This window comes from Pipistrellus hanaki (genome assembly GCF_964339955.1).
Source record: "Pipistrellus hanaki genome assembly, contig: scaffold_39, whole genome shotgun sequence".
Classification (NCBI taxonomy): domain Eukaryota; kingdom Metazoa; phylum Chordata; class Mammalia; order Chiroptera; family Vespertilionidae; genus Pipistrellus; species Pipistrellus hanaki.
Genome location: NW_028182294.1, coordinates 751,421 through 772,577, shown reverse-complemented (window position 1 = coordinate 772,577; position 21,157 = coordinate 751,421). Strand labels below are relative to the sequence as shown.

Here is a 21,157-nt window from a genome sequence, read left to right as displayed (position 1 = left end):
CGAGATGCCTGCCCAGGAGCCACGCCCTCCCCCAGGGCCTGTGGGAGCTGCACCCCAAGGCGGGCACATCCCCACAAGCACCCCCAGGTGGGCAGCCCAGGCCTCCTGCCCCTCCCCTGCCCCAGAGCTGTGGGGGCAGGAAGCAGAAGGGGCCCTGGGATGCAGCATGTCCCCCTGTGCCTCCCAGGCCCTGAGGCCGGAGGCGGGCAGAGGAGGGACGGGGCACAGCCTGTGGCGTCAGCTCCAGGACCTCCAGGTCCTGTCCTGAGCCCCGGGCCGCCGCCCACCATGATGGCCTCGCACCCAGGACCCGTGACCCAGAGGCCGTCCTCCCACAGGCGGTCCTTTCCCGGGTGGGGGCTGCAGCCCAGCATGGGGTGCCTTTGGGGATGCTGGGGTCCAGGTGAGAGTGGAACAGACCCCCGAGCTGTGCTCCTGGGCTGCGGCTGACGGGGCCACCCGGACGGGCCCCCCGGAACCGTCCCTCAGACCCGCCCCTGGCAATCCCCGCCTGGAGCCAGCGGGACGCGTGCCAGCCCCCGCGCGGAAGTGCGCGATAACGGGCCGCTGCCCGCACCAGAATCTTCCGAGAGGCCCGGGGCCTGATAAAGCTGCGCCCGAGATCCTGTTTGGCCGCACTGGAGGTGGGGCGAGGCGCCCGGCGGGGCAGGCCCTTTATAAGGCGTCGGGGCCGCTACTCGGAGCACAGGAGCAGCGAGTCTGCCTGGCGTCAGTGGCGGGAGGCCGGGTCCTGCGGAGACCGCTGCTCCACCACCATGCTGGGCCCTCGGCTGCTGCTGCTGTGGTGCGGGGGAGCCCTGCTCGGCGCCGGTGAGTGGGCGCCGGGGATGGGGGCACGGCCGACGTCTGCCCCGGGCCTGGAGTCTCCCGGCCTCGCGCCTCCGGACTCGGCCAGAAGCCGGCTGGCCACCAGGATGTGGGTGCGAGCCCCCTCCTTGCTCTGGCCAAGGCCGGGGTCACCCCAGCCAGCAAGGGTCAGAGGGTGCCAGAGAGGACGGGCAGTGTTCTCCGAAGCCCGGGCTGGGTGGACAGGGCTCAGGCCCCCCCTCACAGGTCCTGAGAGGGCACAGGTCCCCAGGGGCAGCCACAGTGACGCAGGCCCGTGGGCACTGGGGCCACCACATCCAGTGGGGGCCCAGCTCCGTGGGTCCTGGCTGCGAGCAATGGGCCTCAGTTCCCCATCTCCCCCTCACGTGGCCGCCATGAGCCCACCGCCCCACCATCCCCCCGGGGGCAGGTCCCCTGCCCTCTCCTTACCCTCTCATGCCCGGCCCTTCTGCCCACTGGCACCGCTCATGCCCCAGCCCTCCTCCCCAACCAGCTCCAGGCCCGTGCTCCTCTGCCCACGGAGCCCAGGTGGCTGGGCCCAGAGCTCCCTCCCCTCTGCTCAGCCCTGTGCCCGCAGGCCCCTCCCTGGTGGCCCCATGCCCCCCCAGCCTCGGGGGAGCAGGAAGTGGGCGCAGGGGTGGCTGCAGACACCAACCCAGTAGGTCCCCTGGGCCGCCCCACTCCCTCCCCTAAGCCCTTCCCCTCCAGGTACCACCTTTCCTGTAAGGGCTGCTCTGAGCCCTCAGGACCCCGCCCCGCTGAGCCCACCTCCTTGGGGCCCGGACCTGGACCCAGAACCTGGGGGAGGAGGAAGGAGCCCTGGAGCCCTGGGCGGGGGGCGGGGGGCTGTGGGTCTGGCAAGGGGTCCAGGCTGTGTGAGCAGCAGAGGGCGGGGCAGATCTGGGCCTCAGCACCACCTGCCCGCTGGCCTGGGCAGGATGGAGGCAGGTCCTGCCCTCTAGACCGGGGGCAGGAGGTCCGAAGCCGGGGCCTGGGGGCTGGGAAAGGCCCCAGCCGGGTCAGTGCCGAGAGAGGTCAGGCAGGGGCGGGGGGCCGCCAAGCGTGCAGGACGGCGAGTGCTCGCACCGCATGGCCGGGCCGGGCCGGGCTGAGGGGCCAGGCCGGCCCCGCAGCTCCGCGGCTCCGGGCCAGGGGTCAGTGCCTGCCCTGACCGTGGTGGGAAGCACGGCCGGCCTCCTGAGCATCTTCAAAGGAGCCCCTGCGGCCACAGTGGGGTGGGGGACGGCCAAGGCAGAGCCCGAGGCCCAGCCAGTGATGGGCAGGATGTGGCGGGGCTGGAGGCGGCAGCACCAGGGGGGCCTGAGACGTGAGCTGAGACGCCAACCCTCCTAATCGCAACCTCAAGGCAGGGCCGCCCCAGGGTCACTGCCCCACTGGCCTCTGTGCCTCCCACCGCAGCCGGGACCCCACGGCCATGGGGCAGGCATCGCCCCGAGACGCACTGTGGACAGGGACCAGCGTGGCGATGGGGTTGGGGGGGCAGGCAGGAGCGGGGGCAGGGGCAGGGGCAGGGGCGGGCCGCGGGGAGGGGAGGTCCCGCTCGGCTGCCCTGAGCACCGTCACCTTCCTGCCCCGCGGTCACTGTGACCCACGTCACAGGCACTTCTCTGGCCCCAGTCACCTCAGGCCCAGGAACGTCTGGGGCTGGCGGGTCAGGGCAACTCTGCCCCTTCTCGGGCCCCAGCCTCCCTGAGGGCCTGCAGAGCCAGGGGGACTCCAGCGGGAGACCGGGAGGGCTGAGGGGAAACGGGTACAGCAGAGAGGGATCCCATCCCACAGAGCCCCCTGGCCGAGCTCCTCCCCACTCTCCCCTGCCCCTCTGAGCTCAGGGCGCCCCCTCGCCTCCCCACCCCCTCCAATGAGGTCAGGGCAGAAGCCCAGGAGTCCGGCCACCCAGACCTGCCCAGAGCCAGCGGGCCCACAGGCTCTGCCCTCACTCGGGCCCTCCTGCCGACCTGAGGACCTGGCGCCTCCGGGTGCAGTGATGGGAGCCTGGTAGGCAGACCAGCAGATGCCCCAGGGCCAGAGGGCACCAGAGGGGCTAGTGTCCAGGGTGGAGGACCCACCCACCCTGAGGCCTAGCCCTCGGCCACAGGAAGCTCTCCAGGGATCTCCCATCCTCCCAGCCCTCCGGCCCTGCTCACTGCCCGTGCCCGTGTGTGTGCATGTGCATGTGCATGTGCGTGTGTGCGTGTGGAGGCCTCGGGAGCAGGGACCGTGTGCCGCTGTGTCTCCTGCACCCAGCAGGGGAAGCCCATAGCAGGTGCTCGCTGCGCGCAGGGGCGGAACTGGTGAGCAAGTGAGCAAGCGCAGGAGTGAGCTCCGAACGGGAGACGGGCATGGAGGGCCCAGCGATGGGCTCAGGCCTGGTGCCAGCGCTGTGGCTGCCCAGCCCTGGGCCTGCTCTCATCCAGGCTGAGTTCCCGGGCAGGCTGTGCCCTGGGGCACTGACATGGGCCCTGTCCACACAGGTCTGGATGACACCTCCTTTGCCCACGTGGGACCCCAGGGGCTGAAGGACTCCCCACAGCCAGGTGAGGACCACAGGGGCCGTGGTCTGGACTTTCCACGGGGACATCCAGCCACAGGGGCCTGGGAGCCCAGCTTGTGCTGGGGGCCCTGGGGGGCGGGGCTGCCGGCAGCAGCTGGCTCTCCCTTGAGGCTCGGAGGGCCTGAAACTTGGGAGGTCTTGAGCATGGGGACCCAGAACCCCGAGACCCACGGATCCCTCCACAGCGGCCGGCCGGGCCTGGTGCTCCACGTGGGGGTCCGGCCACTTCTCCACCTTCGACGGCCACGTGTATGACTTCGAGGGGACCTGCAACTACGTCTTCGCGGCCCTCTGCAAGGACGCCTCCTCCCCCACCTTCAGCGTCCAGCTGCGGCGAGAGCCGGGCGGGAACATCTCCCGCATCATCGTGGAGCTGGGGGCCTCGGTGGTCACAGTGCAGCAGGGAGCCATCTCCATCAAGGACGTGGGGTTGGTCGGGGACCAGGGCCGGGGCCGGGTGGTTACAGGGCCGAGGGAATGGCCAGGGTGGAGGGCAGCCGCTGACCGCTCCCCCTGCAGAGCCGTCAGCCTACCCTACACCAGCAACGGGCTGCAGATCACTCCCTTCGGTCAGAGCGTGCGGCTGGTGGCCAAGCAGCTGGAGCTGGAGCTGGTGGTGCTGTGGGGCCCTGGGGCCCAGCTCACGGTGAGGACCCAGTAGGGGCTGCACCTGTGCAGATGCTGGTGGGCCGGGCTGGGGGCTGCCCCGGAGCGGGGCCCTGACCGTCCCCCAGCTCTCAGCTCGGCCGACACCAGTCAGGAGCCCGCATGGGCCTGGGCTTTGCTGGAGGCTCAGTTTCCCCATTTGGAAGTGAGGACCATCCAGCAAGCAAAGAGGTCCCGGGAGGGAGGGCGGTCACAACCTGTTGGGTGAGGCATCGGCGGGCTCTGCATCTGGGCCAGGGGTGCCCGGCCCCGGAGCCCCGCCCTCCCCGCCCTCCCGGCTCACCCCGTGTCCGACCCCGCCCTCACCCACAGGTCCTGGTGGAGGACAGGCACAAGGGCGGGATGTGCGGGCTCTGCGGGAACTTTGACGGCGAGAAGACCAACGAGTTTCTGAGCGAGGACGGTACGTGGGGGCGGGCGGGGCCCCCTGCGCCCAGCCCGGGTGCTGACCCTGCGCCGCCCCCGCAGGCACGCATCTGGAGCCCCACAAGTACGCCGCCCTCCAGAAGCTGGACGACCCCAACGAGATCTGTGTCCACGAGGCCATCCCCGGCCCCCGGGCCCCGCAGGCAGAGCACGTATGTCAGGGCGGGGCCCGCGCAGCCTTCCAGGTGAAAGCACGGGGTGGGGGGCGCAGCTGCTCCCCGTGACCCACGGCCCTCCGCCCAGGCCCGGACCTGCGCCCAGCTGCTGGCCCTGGTGGCCCCCGAGTGCGACGTGCCCAAGGAGCCCTTCGTGCAGAGCTGCCAGGCCGACCTGGCCGCGTGTGCCGAGCCAGGCCGGCAGAGCTGCGCCTGCGCCACGCTCTCCGCGTACTCGCGCCACTGCAGCCTCGCCGGCCAGCCCGTCAGCCGCTGGCGGAGGCCCGGCCTCTGCTGTGAGTCCTGGAGGCTGCGGGAGGGCCGGGGACAGGAGGCCCGGGGGGCGGGGCTGGGGGGCGGGCCCAGGGCGCCCCGCCTGCTCACCAGGCCCATGTGCACACAGCGCTGGGCCAGTGCCCGGCCAACCAGGTGTACCAGGAGTGCGGCGAGGCCTGCGTCAAGACCTGCTCCCACCCACAGCACAGCTGCGCCCACTCCTGCACCTTCGGCTGCTTCTGCCCGGAAGGTGGCGCGCCTCTCCCCTCGGACCCTCCCGACGAGCCCCCGCCCACCCAGCATGTGGCCCCACAGCGCTCCCTGGGACCACGACCCCTGCCGCCCCTTAAGTGCTCACGGCCACAGGGGCTACCCCACGGGGCAGGGAGGGGTATCCCCGTGGGGGGCGGGCCCAGGCGGCCACTGGGAGGAGGTGGGCCCTGGGCGGGGGCCTGTCGGCACGCGGGGGCAGAAGGCTGAGCGTGCAGCCCGCACGGGACTGGGGGTGTGCAGGGGGACAAGCCCTCCTGGGGCACAGGCCGGGAGGCCCCAGGAGGGGAGGGGCCTCCACACACAGCCCCAGGAAGCTCCTGCCTGCAGGTCTGGTTCTCGATGACGTTTCCAAAAACCTCACCTGCGTGCCCGTCGCCCAGTGCCCCTGCACGCTCAGCGGTGTGGCCTACGCCCCCGGGGCGGTCACTGCCGACGCCTGCCGCTCCTGGTGAGGACAGGGGCATGGGGGGACGTGGGGGCTCAGGGGTCAGGGGCAGCCTCCACCCGAGGCAGCCAGCTCTGCTGGCCCAGAACACCCTGGGGCGCCCCCACCACACTGGGCCCCCTCCCGCCCCAGCCAGTGCACCATGGGGAGCTGGAAGTGCGAAGAGCGGCCCTGCCCCCAGCCCTGCGCCCTGGAAGGCGGCTCCTTTGTGACCACGTTCGACGCCAGGCCCTACCGATTCCACGGCACCTGCACCTACATCCTCCTCCAGGTGGGAGGCCCGCCACGAGGGGGCCCCACGGGGTGGGGGCCTCACAAGGGGTCCCGCCAGGAGGGGTCCCCACCAGCCCCCCGACCCCCGTGCTTCCTGTCCTCCCTAGAGCCCCCAGCTCCCAGACGGGGGCTCCCTCTTGGCCGCCTACGACAAGTCTGGGTACTCGCATTCGGAGACCTCCTTGGTCGCCCTCATCTACATGAACAGCCAGGTAAGGCCGCCCCGTCTGCCGCCACTGCGCCCGCCCAGCCCGAGGCCAGGGTCCCGGCCCCCCGTGACTCAGCGCCCTCCCTCCAGGACAAGATCCTGATTACCCAGGACGAGGTGGTCGCCAACGAAGACGCCAAGGCGCTGCCATACAAGACCGGTAGGTCGCAGCCCCTGCCTGCACCCCGGGGGCGGAGCCCAGTGCCGCCGCCTGCTGAGCCTCTGTCCCGCAGGCAACATCACGGTCTTCAGGCAGACGTCCACCCACCTGCAGATGGCCACCACCTTCGGGCTGGACCTGGTGGTGCAGCTGCAGCCCACGTTCCAGGCCTACATCACCGTGGGGCCGCAGTTCAGAGGCCAGACCCGGGGTGAGTGCCCGCCCGGCCTGCCCTCCCGGGACATGAAGGGGCCCCCCAGGCCTGGACCATCCCCCAGGGGTGCGGCCAGTGCTGGCCTCCTGCCCGGGGCACGGTTAGGGGCCGCGGGACCGGACTGGGGTGCGGGACGCCCACCCTCACCGCCTGCCTGGCTCAGGGCTCTGCGGCAACTTCAACGGGGACACGACAGACGACTTCATGACCAGCACGGGCATCCCCGAGGGCACGGCCACGCTGTTTGTGGACTCCTGGCGGGCAGGGAACTGCCCGGCCGCCATGCAGCGCGAGACCGACCCCTGCTCCATGAGCCAGCTCAACAGTGAGTGCCGCCGCCGAGGGCTGGGGCGGGCGGGAACCAGGCTGGGGCGCGGGGCTCACGGGCCTGTCCCCGCAGAGGTGTGCGCGGAGACCCACTGTGCGGTGCTGGTGGATAAGGGCACGGTCTTCGAGAGGTGCCACGCCGCGGTGAACCCCAAGCCCTTCTACAGGGTAGGCGGGGCTTGCACGTGGCCAGGAGGGCTGCGGGGTGGGGCACATCGGGGACAGGGTGTGGATGGCGGGCGGGCACCTACGCGGCTGTCTGCCCGCAGAGGTGCGTGTACCAGGCCTGCAACTACGAGGAGACCTTCCTGCACATCTGCTCCGCGCTGGGGGACTACGCCCACGCCTGCGCCTCCAAGGGCGTCCTGCTCAGGGGCTGGAGGAGCAGCGTCGACAACTGCAGTGCGTGCTGCCAGGCGGCAGGGGCGGCGGGAGCCGGGGGTCCTGCGGAGGGTGGGGCTGTGACCGGGTTGGGCCGAGCTCTGCCCAGCCATCCTGACGCCGGACTCCCCGCAGCCATCCCCTGCACGGGCAACCAGACCTACAGCTACGACAGCCGGGCCTGCGGCCACACCTGCCTCTCCCTGTCCGACCACGCCACCGAGTGCCACCCCAGCGCAGTGCCCATGGAAGGCTGCAACTGCCCCGAGGGCACCTACCTCAACCACAGGGCCGAGTGTGTGCCCAAGGCCCAGTGCCCCTGCCTCCTGGACGACAACAAGCTCATCCTGGCCGGCCAGTCCACTGTTGTCGAGGGCAACATCTGGTGCGTGAGGGTCCCGGGGGGCAGCCCCGCCCCCGCAGCCGCGCCCCGGGCCGGCCACCCGCTCACACGGCCTCTCTTGCAGCTACTGTTCCAACGGGCGGCTGAGCTGCCCTGGGCGGCCGCCGACGCTCCTGGGTACGTAGCGCAGCGGGGCAGCGACCTGGACCGCGCGGGGACCTGGCCGCCGCTGAGCCCGCCTCACCAGGCCTTCCCCCTTCCCGCTTCCCTGCAGCATCCTGCTCGGCCTCCAAGACGTACCAATCCTGCAGCCAATCCTCAAGGAACAAGTTTGGGGCGGCCTGTGCGCCCACATGCCAGATGCTGGCTACGGGCATCCCTTGTGTAAGGCGGGGGAGGGCGAGGACAGGTCTCCCCCAGCCGCCCTGGGCCATGGGCGGAAGCCCAGAATCCTCAGGAGGGGCTCTGCCCCCAACCCTGTCCATGGAGGCGTGGCCAGTGGGGCTGGGAGGCCCTGCAGCTGGAGGGCAGTGTGCTCAGTCTGGGGGGTTCCCTGAGGGAGGTGGGCTGGGGCCCCCAACTTGGGGAAGGAGAGGGGGTACAATAGGCCAGCCTGAGGCATGGAGGAACCTTTCCTGAGGGAGGGAGGAAGGCCCCACAGGTGCTGCAGGAGGGGTCTGGGAGGAGTGCAGGGGCAGAGTGTCCACAGGGTCACCCTCCCAGGGGCTATTGACCTCCACCCTGCAGATGCCCATCAAGTGCGAGCCCGGCTGCGTCTGTGCTGAGGGGCTCTACGAGAACGCCAGTGGGCAGTGCGTGCCCCCCGAGGAGTGCCCGTGCGAGTTTGGGGGGGTCTCCTACCCCCGGGGCGCCGAGCTAAACACCGACTGTAAGGCCTGGTAAGCCAGCCCCCTGCAGGCCCAGCACAGGCTGTCTGCAGGTCCGTGGGGCTGGGAAGTCAGCCCCCTGCAGGCCCAGCACAGGCTGTCTGCAGGTCCGTGGGGCTGGGAAGTCAGCCCCCTGCAGGCCCAGCACAGGCTGTCTGCAGGTCCGTGGGGCTGGGAAGTCAGCAGCCTGCAGGGTGGGCGCGGCCGGGTCTCTCAGAACCCACACTCCCTGCTCCCGGCAGCACCTGCTCAAGTGGGAAGTGGACGTGCCAGCAGAGTGCCCACTGCTCGTCCACCTGCACGCTCTATGGCGAGGGCCACGTGGTCACCTTCGACGGGCAGCGCTTCCTGTTCGAGGGCAGCTGCGAGTACATCCTGGCCACGGTGAGGCCCTGGAGGGGAGGGGCCACGGAGCCATGAGGAGGCCCTGTGAGGACTCGGGCTCCTGGTGGCTCCTCCTCAGTGCTCCCTCCCCACAGGATGGCTGCGGCACCAATGACTCCCAGCCCACCTTCAAGATCCTGACGGAGAACGTTGTGTGTGGGAAATTGGGGGTCACCTGCTCCCGGGCCATCAGGATGTCCATAGGGGTGAGTTGGCTGGTGGGTGTCCCCTCAAGGCAGCCACGCAGCGCCAGGTTTGGGCCGCTCTGTGCCACCAGCGCTTGCTGCCCCTGCTTCCTCGTCCACACAGCGGGCAGCAGGGTCCTGCTGCTGGACGTGGGGTGGGGAGTCTCCCAGAAGCCTGGCTCAGTCCTCGGCTCAGTGTCCATGACGTTCTGGAACCTCTCGCCGAAGGCAGGCTCGAGAGGACAGGCCCCAGCCCAGACCTGGCCCTCAGCAGGCGCCATCCAGCCGTGTCCCTAACGGCACCGTGCAGGGGTGCACGGGTGGGAGCAGAGCTGGTGGCACTCAGCAGCCGCCCAGGCTTGGGGCTGGCAGCCTGGTAACAGCCCTGCCCCACAGGGCTTGTCCATCGTGCTGGCGGACGGGAACTACACGGTCAGCGGGACAGACCCCCAGGTGCACTTCCGGGTCAAGGCTGACTCCCTGTACCTGATAGTGGACGTCACCATCGGCAGCAGCTACAACCTGACCGTTAACTGGAACAAGCACATGGCCGTCTCCCTCAAGATCTCGCGAGCCTCGCAGGTACCACGCGCCACTGCCCAGGTCGCCGGGGCGGGGCAGCACCCGCCGCCCTCTGCCCGCCTTACACCAGCCCCCGCAGGACCCCCTGTGCGGCTTGTGTGGCAACTTCAACGGGAACATGAAGGACGACTTTGAGACGCGCAGCAAGTACGTGGTGTCCAGCGAGCTGGAGTTTGTGAACTCGTGGAAGGAGAGCCCGCTGTGCGGAGACGCCAGGCTCTCGGTGGACCCCTGCAGCCTCAACGCCTTCCACCAAGCCTGGGCCGAGCGCAAGTGCAGCATCATCAACAGCCAGACCTTCGCCGCCTGCCACGGCCAGGTGAGCTGCGCGCGGGGCAGGCTGGGCGGGCGGGTGGACAGCAGACACTGAGGGCCGCTCCCGCAGGTGTACCGCCAGCCCTACTACGAGGCCTGCGTGCGCGACACCTGTGGGTGCGACATGAGTGGGAACTGTGAGTGCCTCTGCGACGCCGTGGCCGCCTACGCCAAGGCCTGCCTGGACAAGGGCGTGTGCGTGGACTGGAGGGGCCCCGACTTCTGCCGTGAGTACCCTGTGCCCCGCCGGGGCCGCCGGGGCCCCAGCACCTCTCCCGGGGAGGCAGCAGGCTGTGCCCCGCGGAGGGACCCCGAGCCTCCCAGGCCCGTGCGGGGGGCTCACGGCCGCCTGACAGCCACCCATCCTCCCAGCCATCTACTGCGACTTCTACAACTCCCACACGCGGGCGGACGACGGCCAGTACCAGTACGCCCAGGAGGCCAACTGCACGTGGCACTACCAGCCGTGCCTCTGCCCCCAGCAGCTGCAGAGCCTTCCATACACCAACATGGAAGGTATGGGCGAGGAGAGGGCGAGGTTGGCCAGACGACAGGATGGTGGACGAGGGCCCGGCCTGGAGCCGGGGAACGGGGACAGGCACAGTGCAGGGTGGCTGGGGACGGGGACAAGGGGGTACCTGCCTCTGCGGCTGGGTGGAGAGGCCAGGAGTGGCTGGGGACAGAGGGCAGGAACCACGCCTCCTGAAGAGGGGCTCCGGCTGAGGCTGCCTCTCTCGGCCCCGCCCCTAGGCTGCTACAACTGCTCCCAGGATGAGTACTTCGACCAGGACAAGGGGACGTGCGTGCAGTGCAGTAAGCTCAGGCCCAGCCCCCAAGCCCACCCAGCCCCCACAGCAGACCCCTGCACAAACCTCTGGCCACTTCTCCAGCACCCTGCTCCCCAGCTGTGCCCCTGAGGTGCTGGGACCCCCACGCCCCAGACAGGAAACACCAAGGGAAAACCATCAGGCTTCCCTCCCCAAATGCTGACAAACCCACACCCAGCCCCCAGCTGCAGGGCAACGCAGACCCGGGCTCTGCCAGCCTACTGTGGGTGGCAGCTGGCCTGGAGCTACCACAGGTGGGTGCTGGACAGCGCCCTGGCTGCTAGGCATCACCACGGTTCGGCAGTGGTGCTGGGAGAAGAGAAGACCTGGGGGTTGGGGGAGGACTGAGAAGCAGGGACCTGCCTAGGGACACCCATGGAGGGGGGACCGGGAGGGGCGGCACGTGGCGCAGCACTGACCTCGCTTCCTCTTGCAGTGCTGCTGCCCACCACGCAGACGCCGCCCACCACAGGTGATTGCGCACTCACTAGGTGCCAAGGTGAAGCAGCGCTCTCCCCGGGCTGGTCCCTGGGTACCGTCAGCCCAGCCTGTGCCCATCCCTGCAGCCGCTGGCTGGCATGTGGGCAAGGCTGGGGTGCACCTGGGCTGTCCTGGGCTGCCCCACATGGCGGGGACAAGCGGCGCTGACCAGGACAGCAGAGGGGAGGGCATGGAAAGCATGGCTCGGCTGGACGGCCACGGTCACAGCCAGGCCAAAGGGATGGATGCCGCCCTCAGCGGGGCACAGGCCTTCCCACCCTGTGCCTCCTGTCCGGCCCACCTGGGGGCGGGGCTGCATGGCTCAGCAGCCAAGAGAGGGGGCTGCTCCCAAGCTTGTGCCCACAGTCACAGCCCTTCTGCCTCACTCAGGCTCGCCCTCCACAGAAGCCAGGCCTACCTCGGCCACCCCCAACGTCACAGCCACCCCGGGAACCACGGGGCCCCTCAGCTCCACGGCCCCCTCCTCCGCACAGACAGGGACAGCCCCGACCACGCAGCCAGAACCCACCGTCTCCTCGGGAGGTGAGGCCCGGGGGGGCGGGGACCCGTGACGACCTGACACGCTCCCTGGGGTGCGGGAGGGCAGCAGATGCTCGGCACAGGAGGCGGGGCTGAAGGACAAGCTGCGGTGGGGGGTGGGCGGGCGGATCGTAGCTGCCTGGCACTGTCACTGAGAAGCATGTGGGACCAGCGGGCGCAGGGAGCACAGGCCAGCCCCCCAGGGAGCACAGGCCAACCCCCCATGAGCCCACACAGCAGCCCCGTGCCAGCCCAGGGACGCTGAGGGGACATGTCAGGGTCCTGCTAGGAAGGGCAGGTGAGGGACCAGCCAGCGGCCCAGTGAGCCTGTGGCCACTGCAAAAGCACTGAGGCCCCGAGTCAAGGTTGGCTGAGGAAGGACGTGAGTGTCGGCCAGGGGGAAGCACACGCCCTCCTCGAGGGGGCTCAGTGCGACCCCTGGCCAGGCTCCTGGGGCACAGAGGGCAGGGAAAGGGGAGGGCAGATGGTCCAGTGGGATGTGCTGGGCCCTGTTCCCTGCAGAGTCACCTCGAACGACCTCGGCCATCACCACACGAGCCACGTCAGGGCCAGCTCCCACAGCCACTCCCAGGTCAACAGCCACGGGACCTACTGTGACTCGAGCGACTACACAACCCACCACTTCCCTGCTCAGCACAGCCACGCAATCCACAGCGCGGTCCACAGTGCACACCACGGCGGCCTGGCCAATGCCAACCACGCCAGGACTCGCCACAGGGTCCCCCCAAGGTAAGGCTACCCCACACAGGTCCCCACAGTGGGGAGACAGCACAGGGGCTCCGGAGCCCAGTACGGACTGCGGAGCCGCATTTACAAGCAGGCCACAGAGCCCTGGAGAGAACGCCTCCAACAAATAGGGGGGCTGCAGGGCAGCCAGCCCAGCACCAGCCTGAGCCTACAGCTAACCACGTGCTCTCTGCAACTCTCCCTGCCACAGTGCCGACACACCTGCCCACCACGGCTGACCCCACGCCAGGTGAGGACAGGGCCCTGGGGAGGCATGAGGTCTAGAGGGCAGTGAACAGGTCTGAAATCAGGGCCACACATCAAAATTCCAGAAAGATCCCCAAAGGAAGGAGCCCATCAGTACTGGAAGCCCATCACAGCCACGCTGAGTGAGGGGGGAAGAGAGAGGCCTAAAGAGGAACACAAAGGCTGGAACCAAAGAGCAGAGCCAGGAAAACAAGGGACCGCTAGGTGCAGGGGAAGCCTGGCGGGAGAGAATCAGCAGCAGCAGGTGGCAGACCACATCCCGGGCACTGATGACACAACTACCAATTAATGCGTCACACTTTCCACAGGCCACTCAACACCGCACCAACCCGAAGGAACCACCATAGGATCACCAGGGAGCACCTCCAGCCACAGCACAGGACACACAAGGCCAGAGACCAGGTCAACCTGGGCCACACCCACCGGGCCACACACTCCCCTCACTTCTCACTCCGCCCCCACTGGTTCCGTGTCCACCACCGCCCACATTACAGGTCCGCCATCAGGGATATCATTACGCACCACCACCACCTTCCCGACCCCATCTCCATCCAACACCACTCAATCCACCCAGGTCCCCAGCTCTGCCACCTCCTCAGTCACTCCCACTTCTCACAGAGTGGTCACCCCAACACAATCACACACTCACTCTCCTTACATCTCTACCGCAAGGCCAACAGGCTCCTCTCCATCATCGACACACGGCCCTGCCACGGGCACAGTTAACTCACCTTCCACACCGCCGTGGGCCACGGCCACAAGAGCGACCACCCAAGCCCCTCACTCTGCCGGCACAGCCAAGACCACCACCTCCCTGCTGTCACACCCATCCGCACCTGCTCACTCTGGGACCACATCCCCTCCAAGCACCTCCATGTTCCCCAAGACCACCGGTGGAGGCACCGGGAGCGCGGGGACACACACAGCCACGGCCACACCCAACGGCTCACACACTCCCCTGACTTCTCACTCCGCCCCCACTGGTTCCGTGTCCACCACCTCCCACATTACAGGTCCGCCATCAGGGATATCATTACGCACCACCACCACCTTCCCAACCCCATCTCCATCCAACACCACTCAATCCACCCAGGTCCCCAGCTCTGCCACCTCCTCTGTCACTCCCACTTCTAACAGAGTGGTCACCCCAACACAACCACACACCCACTCTCCTTACATCTCTACCGCAAGGCCTACAGGATCCTCTCCATCATCGACACATGGCCCTGCCACGGGCACAGTGCTCTCACCTTCCACACCGCCGTTGGCCACGGCCACAAGAGGGACCAACCAAGCCCCTCACTCTGCCGGCACAGCCAAGACCACCACCTCCCTGCTGTCACACCCATCCGCACCTGCCCACTCTGGGACCACATCCCCTCCAAGCACCTCCATGTTCCCCAAGACCACCGGTGGAGGCACCGTTAGCCCGGGGACACACACAGCCACGGCCACACCCAACGGCTCACACACTCCCCTCACTTCTCACTCTGCCCCCACTGGTTCCGTGGCCTCCACCTCCCACATTACAGGTCCGCCATCAGGGATATCATTACGCACCACCACCAGCTTCCCGACCCCATCTCCATCCAACACCACTCAATCCACCCAGGTCCCCAGCTCTGCCACCTCCTCAGTCACTCCCACTTCTCACAGAGTGGTCACCCCAACACAATCACACACTCACTCTCCTTACATCTCTACCGCAAGGCCAACAGGCTCCTCTCCATCATCGACACACGGCCCTGCCACGGGCACAGTTAACTCACCTTCCACACCGCCGTGGGCCACGGCCACAAGAGCGACCACCCAAGCCCCTCACTCTGCCGGCACAGCCAAGACCACCACCTCCCTGCTGTCACACCCATCCGCACCTGCTCACTCTGGGACCACATCCCCTCCAAGCACCTCCATGTTCCCCAAGACCACCGGTGGAGGCACCGGGAGCGCGGGGACACACACAGCCACGGCCACACCCAACGGCTCACACACTCCCCTGACTTCTCACTCCGCCCCCACTGGTTCCGTGTCCACCACCTCCCACATTACAGGTCCGCCATCAGGGATATCATTACGCACCACCACCACCTTCCCAACCCCATCTCCATCCAACACCACTCAATCCACCCAGGTCCCCAGCTCTGCCACCTCCTCTGTCACTCCCACTTCTAACAGAGTGGTCACCCCAACACAACCACACACCCACTCTCCTTACATCTCTACTGCAAGGCCAACAGGATCCTCTCCATCATCGACACATGGCCCTGCCACGGGCACAGTGCTCTCACCTTCCACACCGCCGTTGGCCACGGCCACAAGAGGGACCACCCAAGCCCCTCACTCTGCCGGCACAGCCAAGACCACCACCTCCCTGCTGTCACACCCATCCGCACCTGCCCACTCTGGGACCACATCCCCTCCAAGCACCTCCATGTTCCCCAAGACCACCGGTGAAGGCACCGGGGGCCCGGGGGCACACACAGCCACGGCCACACCCAACGGCTCACACACTCCCCTCACTTCTCACTCTGCCCTCACTGGTTCCGTGGCCTCCACCTCCCACATTACAGGTCCGCCATCAGGGATATCATTACGCACCACCACCACCTTCCCGACCCCATCTCCATCCAACACCAGTCAATCCACCCAGGTCCCCAGCTCAGCCACCTCCTCTGTCACTCCTACTTCTAACAGAGTGGTCACCCCAACACAACCACACACCCACTCTGCTTACATCTCTACCGCAAGGCCAACAGGCTCCTCTCCATCATCGACACACGGCCTTGCCACGGGCACAGTGCTCTCACCCTCCACACCGACGTGGGCCACGGCCACAAGAGGGACCACCCAAGCCCCTCACTCTGCCGGCACAGCCAAGACCACCACCTCCCTGCTGTCACACCCATCCGCACCTGCCCACTCTGGGACCACATCCCCTCCACGCACCTCCATGTTCCCCAAGACCACCGGTGGAGGCACCGGGGGCCCGGGGCCACACACTGCCACGGCCACACCCAGCAGTCCACACACTCCCCTGACTTCTAACTCCGCCCCCACTGGTTCCGTGTCCACCACCTCCCACATTACAGGTCCGCCATCAGGGATATCATTACGCACCACCACCACCTTCCCGACCCCATCTCCATCCAACACCACTCAATCCACCCAGGTCCCCAGCTCTGCCACCTCCTCTGTCACTCCCACTTCTAACAGAGTGGTCACCCCAACACAACCACACACCCACTCTCCTTACATCTCTACCGCAAGGCCTACAGGATCCTCTCCATCATCGACACATGGCCCTGCCACGGGCACAGTGCTCTCACCTTCCACACCGCCGTTGGCCACGGCCACAAGAGGGACCACCCAAGCCCCTCACTCTGCCGGCACAGCCAAGACCACCACCTCCCTGCTGTCACACCCATCCGCACCTGCCCACTCTGGGACCACATCCCCTCCAAGCACCTCCATGTTCCCCAAGACCACCGGTGGAGGCACCGTTAGCCCGGGGACACACACAGCCACGGCCACACCCAACGGCTCACACACTCCCCTCACTTCTCACTCTGCCCCCACTGGTTCCGTGGCCTCCACCTCCCACATTACAGGTCCGCCATCAGGGATATCATTACGCACCACCACCAGCTTCCCGACCCCATCTCCATCCAACACCACTCAATCCACCCAGGTCCCCAGCTCTGGCACCTCCTCTGTCACTCCCACTTCTAACAGAGTGGTCACCCCAACACAATCACACACTCACTCTCCTTACATCTCTACCGCAAGGCCTACAGGATCCTCTCCATCATCGACACACGGCCCTGCCACGGGCACAGTGCTCTCACCTTCCACACCGCCGTTGGCCACGGCCACAAGAGGGACCACCCAAGCCCCTCACTCTGCCGGCACAGCCAAGACCACCACCTCCCTGCTGTCACACCCATCCGCACCTGCTCACTCTGGGACCACATCCCCTCCAAGCACCTCCAGGTTCCCCAAGACCACCGGTGGAGGCACCGTTAGCCCGGGGACACACGCAGCCACGGCCACATCCAACGGCTCACACACTCCCCTTACTTCTCACTCTGCCCCCACTGGTTCCGTGGCCTCCACCTCCCACATTACAGGTCCGCCATCAGGGATATCATTACGCACCACCACCACCTTTCCGACCCCATCTCCATCCAACACCACTCAATCCACCCAGGTCCCCAGCTCTGCCACCTCCTCTGTCACTCCCACTTCTAACAGAGTGGTCACCCCAACACAACCACACACCCACTCTCCTTACATCTCTACCGCAAGGCCTACAGGATCCTCTCCATCATCGACACATGGCCCTGCCACGGGCACAGTGCTCTCACCTTCCACACCGCCGTTGGCCACGGCCACAAGAGGGACCACCCAAGCCCCTCACTCTGCCGGCACAGCCAAGACCACCACCTCCCTGCTGTCACACCCATCCGCACCCGCCCACTCTGGGACCACATCCCCTCCACGCACCTCCATGTTCCCCAAGACCACCGGTGGAGGCACCGGGAGCGCGGGGCCACACACTGCCACGGCCACACCCAGCGGCCCACACACTCCCCTCACTTCTCACTCCGCCCCTACTGGTTCCGTGTCCACCACCTCCCACATTACAGGTCCGCCATCAGGGATATCATTACGCACCACCACCACCTTCCCGACCCCATCTCCATCCAACACCACTCAATCCACCCAGGTCCCCAGCTCAGCCACCTCCTCTGTCACTCCTACTTCTAACAGAGTGGTCACCCCAACACAACCACACACCCACTCTCCTTACATCTCTACCCCAAGGCCAACAGGCTCCTCTCCATCATCGACACACGGCCTTGCCACGGGCACAGTGCTCTCACCCTCCACACCGCCGTGGGCCACGGCCACAAGAGGGACCACCCAAGCCCCTCACTCTGCCGGCACAGCCAAGACCACCACCTCCCTGCTGTCACACCCATCCGCACCCGCCCACTCTGGGACCACATCCCCTCCACGCACCTCCATGTTCCCCAAGACCACCGGTGGAGGCACCGTTAGCCCGGGGACACACACAGCCACGGCCACACCCAACGGCTCACACACTCCCCTCACTTCTCACTCTGCCCCCACTGGTTCCGTGGCCTCCACCTCCCACATTACAGGTCCGCCATCAGGGATATCATTACGCACCACCACCACCTTTCCGACCCCATCTCCATCCAACACCACTCAATCCACCCAGGTCCCCAGCTCAGCCACCTCCTCTGTCACTCCTACTTCTAACAGAGTGGTCACCCCAACACAACCACACACCCACTCTCCTTACATCTCTACCCCAAGGCCAACAGGCTCCTCTCCATCATCGACACATGGCCCTGCCACGGGCACAGTGCTCTCACCTTCCACACCGCCGTTGGCCACGGCCACAAGAGGGACCACCCAAGCCCCTCACTCTGCCGGCACAGCCAAGACCACCACCTCCCTGCTGTCACACCCATCCGCACCCGCCCACTCTGGGACCACATCCCCTCCACGCACCTCCATGTTCCCCAAGACCACCGGTGGAGGCACCGGGAGCGCGGGGCCACACACTGCCACGGCCACACCCAGCGGCCCACACACTCCCCTCACTTCTCACTCCGCCCCTACTGGTTCCGTGTCCACCACCTCCCACATTACAGGTCCGCCATCAGGGATATCATTACGCACCACCACCACCTTCCCGACCCCATCTCCATCCAACACCACTCAATCCACCCAGGTCCCCAGCTCAGCCACCTCCTCTGTCACTCCTACTTCTAACAGAGTGGTCACCCCAACACAACCACACACCCACTCTCCTTACATCTCTACCCCAAGGCCAACAGGCTCCTCTCCATCATCGACACACGGCCTTGCCACGGGCACAGTGCTCTCACCCTCCACACCGCCGTGGGCCACGGCCACAAGAGGGACCACCCAAGCCCCTCACTCTGCCGGCACAGCCAAGACCACCACCTCCCTGCTGTCACACCCATCCGCACCTGCCCTCTCTGGGACCACATCCCCTCCACGCACCACCATGTTCCCCAAGACCACCGGTGGAGGCACCGGGGGCCCGGGGACACACACTGTCACGGCCACACCCAGCAGTCCACACACTCCCCTGACTTCTCACTCCGCCCCCACTGGTTCCGTGTCCACCACCTCCCACATTACAGGTCCGCCATCAGGGATATCATTACGCACCACCACCACCTTCCCAACCCCATCTCCATCCAACACCACTCAATCCACCCAGGTCCCCAGCTCTGCCACCTCCTCTGTCACTCCCACTTCTAACAGAGTGGTCACCCCAACACAATCACACACTCACTCTCCTTACATCTCTACCGCAAGGCCTACAGGATCCTCTCCATCATCGACACACGGCCCTGCCACGGGCACAGTGCTCTCACCTTCCACACCGCCGTTGGCCACGGCCACAAGAGGGACCACCCAAGCCCCTCACTCTGCCGGCACAGCCAAGACCACCACCTCCCTGCTGTCACACCCATCCGCACCTGCTCACTCTGGGACCACATCCCCTCCAAGCACCTCCATGTTCCCCAAGACCACCGGTGGAGGCACCGTTAGCCCGGGGACACACGCAGCCACGGCCACATCCAACGGCTCACACACTCCCCTTACTTCTCACTCTGCCCCCACTGGTTCCGTGGCCTCCACCTCCCACATTACAGGTCCGCCATCAGGGATATCATTACGCACCACCACCACCTTCCCGACCCCATCTCCATCCAACACCACTCAATCCACCCAGGTCCCCAGCTCTGCCACCTCCTTTGTCACTCCCACTTCTAACAGAGTGGTCACCCCAACACAATCACACACTCACTCTCCTTACATCTCTACCGCAAGGCCAACAGGATCCTCTCCATCATCGACACACGGCCCTGCCACGGGCACAGTGCTCTCATCCTCCATACCGCCGTTGGCCACGGCCACAAGAGGGACCACCCAAGCCCCTCACTCTGCCGGCACAGCCAAGACCACCACCTCCCTGCTGTCACACCCATCCGCACCCGCCCACTCTGGGACCACATCCCCTCCACGCACCTCCATGTTCCCCAAGACCACCGGTGGAGGCACCGGGAGCGCGGGGCCACACACTGCCACGGCCACACCCAGCGGCCCACACACTCCCCTCACTTCTCACTCCGCCCCTACTGGTTCCGTGTCCACCACCTCCCACATTACAGGTCCGCCATCAGGGATATCATTACGCACCACCACCACCTTCCCGACCCCATCTCCATCCAACACCACTCAATCCACCCAGGTCCCCAGCTCAGCCACCTCCTCTGTCACTCCTACTTCTAACAGAGTGGTCACCCCAACACAACCACACACCCACTCTCCTTACATCTCTACCCCAAGGCCAACAGGCTCCTCTCCATCATCGACACACGGCCTTGCCACGGGCACAGTGCTCTCACCCTCCACACCGCCGTGGGCCACGGCCACAAGAGGGACCACCCAAGCCCCTCACTCTGCCGGCACAGCCAAGACCACCACCTCCCTGCTGTCACACCCATCCGCACCTGCCCTCTCTGGGACCACATCCCCTCCACGCACCACCATGTTCCCCAAGACCACCGGTGGAGGCACCGGGGGCCCGGGGACACACACTGTCACGGCCACACCCAGCAGTCCACACACTCCCCTGACTTCTCACTCCGCCCCCACTGGTTCCGTGTCCACCACCTCCCACATTACAGGTCCGCCATCAGGGATATCATTACGCACCACCACCACCTTCCCGACCCCATCTCCATCCAACACCACTCAATCCACCCAGGTCCCCAGCTCTGCCACCTCCTCTGTCACTCCCACTTCTAACAGAGTGGTCACCCCAACACAATCACACACTCACTCTCCTTACATCTCTACCGCAAGGCCTACAGGATCCTCTCCATCATCGACACACGGCCCTGCCACGGGCACAGTGCTCTCACCTTCCACACCGCCGTTGGCCACGGCCACAAGAGGGACCACCCAAGCCCCTCACTCTGCCGGCACAGCCAAGACCACCACCTCCCTGCTGTCACACCCATCCGCACCCGCCCACTCTGGGACCACATCCCCTCCACGCACCTCCATGTTCCCCAAGACCACCGGTGGAGGCACCGGGAGCGCGGGGCCACACACTGCCACGGCCACACCCAGCGGCCCACACACTCCCCTCACTTCTCACTCCGCCCCTACTGGTTCCGTGTCCACCACCTCCCACATTACAGGTCCGCCATCAGGGATATCATTACGCACCACCACCACCTTCCCGACCCCATCTCCATCCAACACCACTCAATCCACCCAGGTCCCCAGCTCAGCCA

General features: G+C 66.8%; 1 protein-coding gene across 1 annotated transcript; it reads left to right on the top strand.

Moving 5' to 3' along the window:
• Nucleotides 1-776: 776 nt before the first annotated feature.
• MUC6 (mucin 6, oligomeric mucus/gel-forming) lies at nucleotides 777-19,400 on the top strand (the record flags this gene model as incomplete). Its single annotated transcript, XM_084907011.1, is given in 28 exon segments — nucleotides 777-831; nucleotides 3,342-3,404; nucleotides 3,565-4,037; nucleotides 4,400-4,490; nucleotides 4,556-4,665; nucleotides 4,757-4,964; nucleotides 5,072-5,335; nucleotides 5,545-5,665; nucleotides 5,795-5,933; nucleotides 6,043-6,147; nucleotides 6,234-6,303; nucleotides 6,377-6,514; nucleotides 6,681-6,842; nucleotides 6,918-7,012; nucleotides 7,114-7,755; nucleotides 7,758-7,952; nucleotides 8,316-8,467; nucleotides 8,698-8,839; nucleotides 8,935-9,045; nucleotides 9,421-9,606; nucleotides 9,686-9,925; nucleotides 9,992-10,148; nucleotides 10,294-10,734; nucleotides 11,185-11,239; nucleotides 12,291-12,518; nucleotides 16,577-16,772; nucleotides 17,034-17,159; nucleotides 19,110-19,400. Coding segments are annotated over 28 exon segments (5,256 nt in total).
• Nucleotides 19,401-21,157: the final 1,757 nt, after the last annotated feature.